Genomic DNA, 7,387 nt, shown 5'->3' with positions numbered 1-7,387 from the left:
GTCCGTCTGGGTGGGGAGGCCCACTGGCCCAGGGGTCCTTGTGTACATTCTTATACAAAAGAATGTACAAGAAAGGCTATTTCGGAATTTCACTGTTATCTCTACTGTACTTACCTAAAATGTCCATGGCCTTCCATGAATCATGATGCCTGTCAAGTTGTGGTCCTTGAAAATAACTAATAATCACTGCTCCACATTGAGCAATGAGCATTGTTGTCAAATCAGATGTTTTTTTCAGTGTGTGTGTGTGTGTGTGTGTGTGTGTGTGTGTATTTCATTAAACCGGGCCCGGTTTTCTCAGCTTCAGGCCTCCAACCTATGGGCTGGCTTGGTGGCCCCAAGCCCTGGAGGCTCCAAGCCAGGCTCCATCACCATCACATCACATATACTGTAAAAGCATCATCATCATCAACATCATCATCGTCTTCGATCGCTCTCGCGAGAAGTCACGAAGTTTCCGGTGTTGTGTGTGTTGTATTATGTTCCTGGACAAACATGGCGGCCAGCTTCCGCGGCCGTCCTATCCGAAGTCTTCGGATGCGAGGTAAAAAAAATAAAATAAACATAGAGCAAGAATGAAAGCAATGGGGGAGCTTTTTTATTAAGACACCGTCGCCTGGCATCTTGTTGGATATTGTGTGTGGGGCAAATTAAGATTTTTAATACGTAGTCGTGCCGCTCGAGCGACGGACGGCCTCGGCCGGCGGCCGTTGCTTTTTTTACCCCCTCTCTTTGCTCTCTCTCTCTCTCTTAATAACCGTTGTCTGTCTGTGTCTCTCCCCCTCTTAACCTGTGTGTCTGTGTGTTTTATTTGTGTGTGTGTGTGTGTGTGTGTGTGTGTGTGTGTGTGTGTGTGTGTGTGTGTGTGTGTGTGTGTGACAGGTCGGAATGACAGCGGGGAAGAGAACGTACCGCTCGATCTGACCAGAGGTAAGAAGCAGCAGCAGCAGCAGCACTATAGATAGAGTCATTATAATAACGTTATAATCAAACAACAAGCTATTATAATAAAAATAAAGACTCCCCCCTCTTTCCCCTTCCCTGTTGGTCGCACGAGACGCCCCCCTTCGTTAACAAAAATGACGTTATTTCTAACTTTGAGTGTAAACTGTCCCAACGCGTGCATGCATGCATGCGTGAGAAAACAGTTTACTCAGTCGAAAGTAATATTAAAATGTCTTTTATATATATATAATACATATATATTTATATATATATTTAAACACATAACATAAACCTGCAGTCCCCTGCTTTTCTTTCACATAACAGCAACAGTGAGAAAGATTATTGTCCAAAAATGGATGAGTATCATTCATTTCTGGCTGCAAAGCAGTGAATGAGCCCCCTGTATGCTACTGTACTGTACTGTGTGTGTGTGTGTGTGTGTGTGTGTGTGTGTGTGTGTGTGTGTGTGTATAATGACATACGTGGAAAAGCCCTTAATAGCCTCCGCTAATACGTTAATCGTTGTTGTCTTGGACAGTGTGTGTCGGAGGATCATTGATTCCTCCTTGGCAGTCTGGCTGCCGGTGCTGTTGTTGTTGTTGTTGTCCGCAGGTTATTACTTACAACAATGTAACAACAGCCATATAATAACAGCGAGCTAGGGCAAGCTAGCTAAACTGGGGCTATAGCTTGGGTTAGCAGCAGCAGCGTTAGCTATAGCTGCCACAGCAGAGCTCAGCTATAACCAGCCAGCCATGTTGTTTTGATTGGTGTGAATGGGACAGATCACACATTTCACACACAAGCCTCAGCCTGATGATGTTATTTAGCAGCACAACCTGCGTTATACTGCGGCGGCGGCGGCGGCCGCGCGGTTGTGGTTATTGTTGTTGTTCATTGTTGGCTGAATCAATGAAAGGTTTTTTTGGAGGCGGTGAGCTTGCGAGTGGAATGGATGGACATAAACAATTACACACAGCATCTCCAATGCAATGATCAATTTTTTAAAATTTATCTTGGATTTTGGACTATAGTTAGTTGTTACATTAAGAACCTTGTAGGTCAATGTCACATCTTCAGCATCATCATAGGCGATCTGTTTACATAGATTCATTGAGTACATATGACACCAATGGAAACAAGCCGAAAGAAGGTTTTCTTGGTTTGATCCTTTTAGGAGACCCGCTGTGTGTGTTGTACTGTACTTATCCTTGTGCTTGTCCATGCAATCTGTTAATAAAGTATTCAATCAAACCAATGAATCAATCAAATAGTAGGTATAGCCTATTTGTTTGCTGTTGCTGAAAATATGACAGGATGTTGTTTGAGCAATCTTGTATTGTCATTTTGTGAGTGCCAGGTGTCACATTTACAACCTGTAGGACCGTTTTACAGTCATATACTGTACACACAGTCTCAAACCTTCAGCATCATCATATGCGTGCATATAAGCTAATGATGTATGTACACATGGCATGACTATGTGAATGTTTTATTTGCACAAGCCTGGATTGAACTCTTCAGTCCTGCCTTGGCATGAGAAAAGTCCACTCAAAATATGAAGAAAATCCCCACGCTGGCTTTTCTATTTAAATTGGATATGCACTATGTAGTATGGGTGATTTTAGGGTTGCCAGGTCTCCTTTCTAAACGCATGTAGGCGAAGTCCATGCATGTTCTGTCATTCCTCCATTCCCAAGTGCAGGGTTTTCTCAAATTCACTTGCTGTATAGTAGTGAGAGTAGCATGACACAAGGGGCGGCAGTGGCTCACGGGTAGAGTGGCCAGATGGGAATCACAAGGTTCCCATTTCGATCCCGGGCTCCACCAGAGTTAGTGTCGAGGTGTCCTTGAGCAAGACTCTGAACCCCTAATTGCTCCCGATGTGCAGGTTGGTGCCTTGCATGGTTTCCTCCACCATTGGTGTATGAATGTGTGTGTGAAACTGTGAATGGGTGAATGTAATGCACAATCTATGTAAAGCGCTGTGGATAAAATATAAATGCACCATTTATTGTTCTATTTTTTTAAATAAACATTGATGCCTTTTAGTCAACAACCAAGCAAATAATCAAATTTCAATCTGTGATGCCAAGGTGTCCTTACATGCAATATTTGGTAAACAATTTGTTCATTACAAAATAGTGTTCTAGTATGTATTCCTTTTCATACAGTATTTACATGAACATAGTTACACTCTTAATCTCTGTATTCACCACGTGAGCTATCTAATGTATCAGGTGAAATATATACTAGATCTAATCATCTTCTCACTGTTTTGGGAACTCATTCTTAACTAGAAAAAGTGCCCTTCTGGGCACAGGTCTCCACCAGGATAGGAATGTAGGACATCTGTTTGAAACTGAGCACTCCTGTGAACTTTGGAAGCCAATCTTAACCAATCAGGATGGAGTCTGAGAAATCTGAAAGACCGGTTTCGTTGAATGGCTCTAGAGAGACTGTGTACCAATTTGCGTGATGTTTGGACAAAATCTGTAGGTGTGCTGTGCAAAAACTTGTTTTGCACAAAGCGGCCTCCTGGTGGCGCTATAACAGGCCGTTCTGGAAAGTTTGGGGCAGAGGTTCATCGTTGGCATCCAGGGAGTGTGTGTGCAAAATTTGGCATCGACCGGGTTAACGGTGGCCGAGATTAGCTGCTCACGGACACACACACACACACACACACACGGACGGACGGACGGACGGACGGACGGACGGAGTGCAAAACATACTCTCCCCCCATGCCTTCGGCCTGGTGGAGACAAAAAGAAACATTTGAAGTGTAACATCCACCTCTCCCTTCATTCAAACAACATTTTGGGAACCAATCCCATATTCCTTCATTCAATGTGTCGGTTCTCAGCTTGTCTACACTGTACACAGTCAGTCTGTACACCAAAAGCATCTTATTCCTGACTTACCTGGCACACTGTGTTGCGCACGGGAATAGCAGATCTACAAGCTCACAACAAGTTGGGAGTGTGACGTGTTGAGAGCTTATAGATTGTCGGTTTTCTAGTTTGCGAAACCAAGCATAACTCGGGCTTTACTTCCTGCAACATATCAATTACGGTTCAGTGGATGACTCATATTATGGAAATACTACCTAAATCCTTGTCTTGGTTACAATGTGTTTTTGTTTTCTCTCTCTCCTTCTGTAGAACCTTCTGACAACTTCCGTGAAATACTTCAAAATGTGGCCAAGCCTCATGGAGTCAGTAACATGCGAAAACTGGGCCACCTGAACAACTTCATAAAGGTATAGTGCTGTCAAATTATGTCACCGTGTGTCGCTCCATTTTGTTTTGCCTTGGATCACTGCAGAAGAACGAGAGGAGAGGGAGAACGCTAAGCCGCTGGTTCCCAAACAGTGGCTCGGGATCCATTTGTGGGTCAAGGACACATTTTTATGGGCCCCTTTATTTTTAGTTTTTTATTATTTCAAAACATTTTAAAAAACAAAAAAAGCAACATTTTTCATGAATTAAAAACCAATCCAATGATTTGTTTTCCAGTAATTTCGTGAAGATAGAAAAGAAAAATATAAAAAAAGATCCAGAAATTTGAAAAATGTTTAAGTGGTAGTGAAAATGTGCTATTTTGCTATTTTTTTCACTAGTTTGAGGGAGACATTCAAATTTCTCTTTTGGTTCACGGGCTAAAAAGTTTGGGAACCACTGCGCTAAGGATGTGGTTGCAGTGGCATAGCTCACTGCGTAGGGAGAGTGACTCGCTGTTAAGTGATCTGCAGAGATTGACTCGTTGCCTGTGTTCCCTTTCCTCTCTGACTGTACCGCTAGCATAGCCACTGAGTGACCTCTCCTTGGTCCTCTCCTCCTGGGTGTTGTAACTGTGCCTGTCATTGTGATGCTGACAGCGAGTAGAGTGCAACGGGAGCTCTAAGGCACTGCGTTTCCCAAACTGTGGGTCAGGACCCATTTGTGGGTCACGGACACATTTGTAGGGGTCTTTTATGAGTTTTTTGTTTACTACATTTTGTCTTTAATTATAATTTCCAAACATTTTCACAAAAAACATTGCCCAAAAAGCTAAGATTTTCATGAATTAAAAACCAACTTAAAAGATTTCTTTCCAGTAATTTCATGAAGAAGAAATCAAAGAAAAATCAAAGAAATTCCATAAATTAGAAAACAAATAGTAGTGAAAATACCCGATCTGCTATTTTCAGTAGTTTTGGTCACAGGCAAACATCTCATCTCTGTTATATGGGTCACGGGCTGAAATGTGTGGGAAAGCAACTGTAACCAGGGGCGGCACTGGCTCAGGGGTAGAGCGGACGGATTCGTGAGGTTCCCAGTTCCATCCTGGGCTCTCCCAGAATTTGTGTCTTAAGTGTCCTTGAGCAAGACTCTGGACCCCTAATTGGTCCAGATGTGCAGGTTTGTCCTTTGCGTGGTTTGGTTTCCTCCGCCATCGGTTTATGAATGTGTGTGTGAATGGGTGAATGTAATGCGCAATCTATGTGGAGCACTTTGGATGAAAGCGATATATAAATGCAGCCTTTACCGTTTATTTTATTTACCTAATGGTGCGTCAACGCCAGCACTGTTGACTTTGAAACCAGAGATTTCCAATTTCTGGTTATTGTTGCTCTTTTGAACCGTAGTCACTATGTACAGTAGTTAGTTAGCATTTGCTGTAGCCTTGGAAACCCATACGTTTTATTTAGCGCCGTTGCTGTCGGTTGGAAACCGATGTCAAAAATTGTTACTTTTAACCGGTGTTCCAATGGATCCAGTCAGAGTTATTTTAGTCACAAGCTGAAAGACATACCGGTAACCACTTTCACTTTCAAAATTCATAATCATCACGCATGTAGATTGGTTATTTTTTGCCACTTTTGCGATAAGTCTTGTATGACGAAGTAAGGGCATTCATTTGAGAAAACACAAAGTTTACATACTGTGGAAGTATTTCTGCCCGAGAGCAATATCTTGCGGTCTACTAATTAATGAACACAATTCTGTCGGTCTGTCCTATTTTCTCCTCAGTTGGTTGACAAATCAATCTGAAATGTTGCACATGGGCATTGACACTTGCACATGCAGGGAGTGAGGAAGCCAATTCTGGCTATTCATATTTTTCCCATAGTCTACGGGCCTACGGCAGTGGTTCCCAAACCTTTCAGGTCGAGATCCAATGGAGAGATTAAATGTTCAATCATCGAATTTCTTTGATTTGTTTGTTTTTAATGGAATTTATACACGCACACAACTATCAACGGAGTCGTGACCCATCAAAATTGGTCCGTGAACCAGTGTTTGAGAACCAGGTCTTTGGGATCTGTAGTCATGACCACAGTCCTATAGCCCAGATGGACGCCAACACTGAATATTATTGTCTGTTATTGGATGGTTGTCAAGATGATATTCCTGACAGTCGTGAGCTGTCGTCCCTGGATACGAACTAGCATATAGAGTCTATTTTTTGGTCAGTTTGTTATATATAAGTCTACATCTGTACCGTTTAGCAATGAGCATGCATCTGTGCTTTTCATTAGTTGTTGATAATGGTAAGAAATATTGTGTAGCCCATCAAAATAATAGATTAATAATAGATCCCTATTTTGGGCATGTCATTAAATACAAACCTATTCAAAAGATAGAATGGCATGACACTGTTGCGTGATGTAGTATAACAGGGATAAGTGGGTAAAAAACAAAAATAAAAACAAAAACTTGTATCTTGATGTTTTGATGAATTGGAAAAATAATCGATAGAATAATCATTAGTAGGTGATCTATAGTTGCAGCCCTAATTTACAGAAACATCTTCTTGTACAGTACTGTCAAGTGTTTTCTCTGTCTTTTGGGAGCCATTGGAAAATTGTACTGTTATTGTTTTTGTGGTGACATCCTACCAGGGGGGCAGTCAGCCAGATATTTCGTGAAGCCTCATTTGAAATCGGTAGTTCATATAATGGCCTGTTGTGGCGCTGGACTGGACCCAAAAAGCCCCATAGCTCCATAGAGGCCCATGTATTTTGGCCCAACTTCACCTAGACTGTATTACCTTAATAAACATGGTCATGAATACTTTCTTCTTCCAGTCACTAGTTTAAAGTCTCATTTCTAATGTCATAATATTCTTTTTGGAAAATTATGGTCCCATTAATTAAAAAAATGACCATAAAGTCGCGTATGTTCTGAGGGGCGTGGCTACCGTTACAGTCTATGATCGGGATTCCCCACCCACTCGAGTCAAAATAAAAACCAACGGAGAAGAAGGGGGGAAGTCCCGCCTCGTTGTCTGGGCAGCCAATGACCAGCTGGTATACAAAACGGAGCCAGCCAATGGCCAGCTGGTACCAAAGATGGCGACTTACATCAGGAATTAGCATATTATTACAGGCTTCATTTTACGTTCATGTTAGACCCGGGGAACGCTTTGTCCATATTTTTTACAGTCTATGCATCCTACC

At 42.1% G+C, this 7,387-nt stretch overlaps 1 protein-coding gene across 1 annotated transcript in view; it reads left to right on the top strand.

Annotated features, from left to right (window-relative positions):
• The first annotated feature begins 490 nt into the window (after positions 1–490).
• LOC310872628 (rapamycin-insensitive companion of mTOR-like) overlaps positions 491–7,387 on the top strand; it is a 46,844-nt gene continuing 39,947 nt past the window's right edge. Inside the window, exons 1-3 of the mRNA XM_083784665.1 lie at positions 491–544; positions 883–930; positions 4,107–4,204. Of these exons, the coding sequence (XP_083640791.1) occupies positions 496–544; positions 883–930; positions 4,107–4,204 (195 nt within the window). The 5' untranslated portion in view covers positions 491–495. The remainder of the gene's footprint in view (positions 545–882; positions 931–4,106; positions 4,205–7,387) is intronic.

Source organism: Protomyctophum parallelum (genome assembly GCF_964188405.1).
Source record: "Protomyctophum parallelum genome assembly, chromosome: 15".
NCBI classification, from domain to species: domain Eukaryota; kingdom Metazoa; phylum Chordata; class Actinopteri; order Myctophiformes; family Myctophidae; genus Protomyctophum; species Protomyctophum parallelum.
This window is presented reverse-complemented; position numbering and strand designations above follow the sequence as displayed.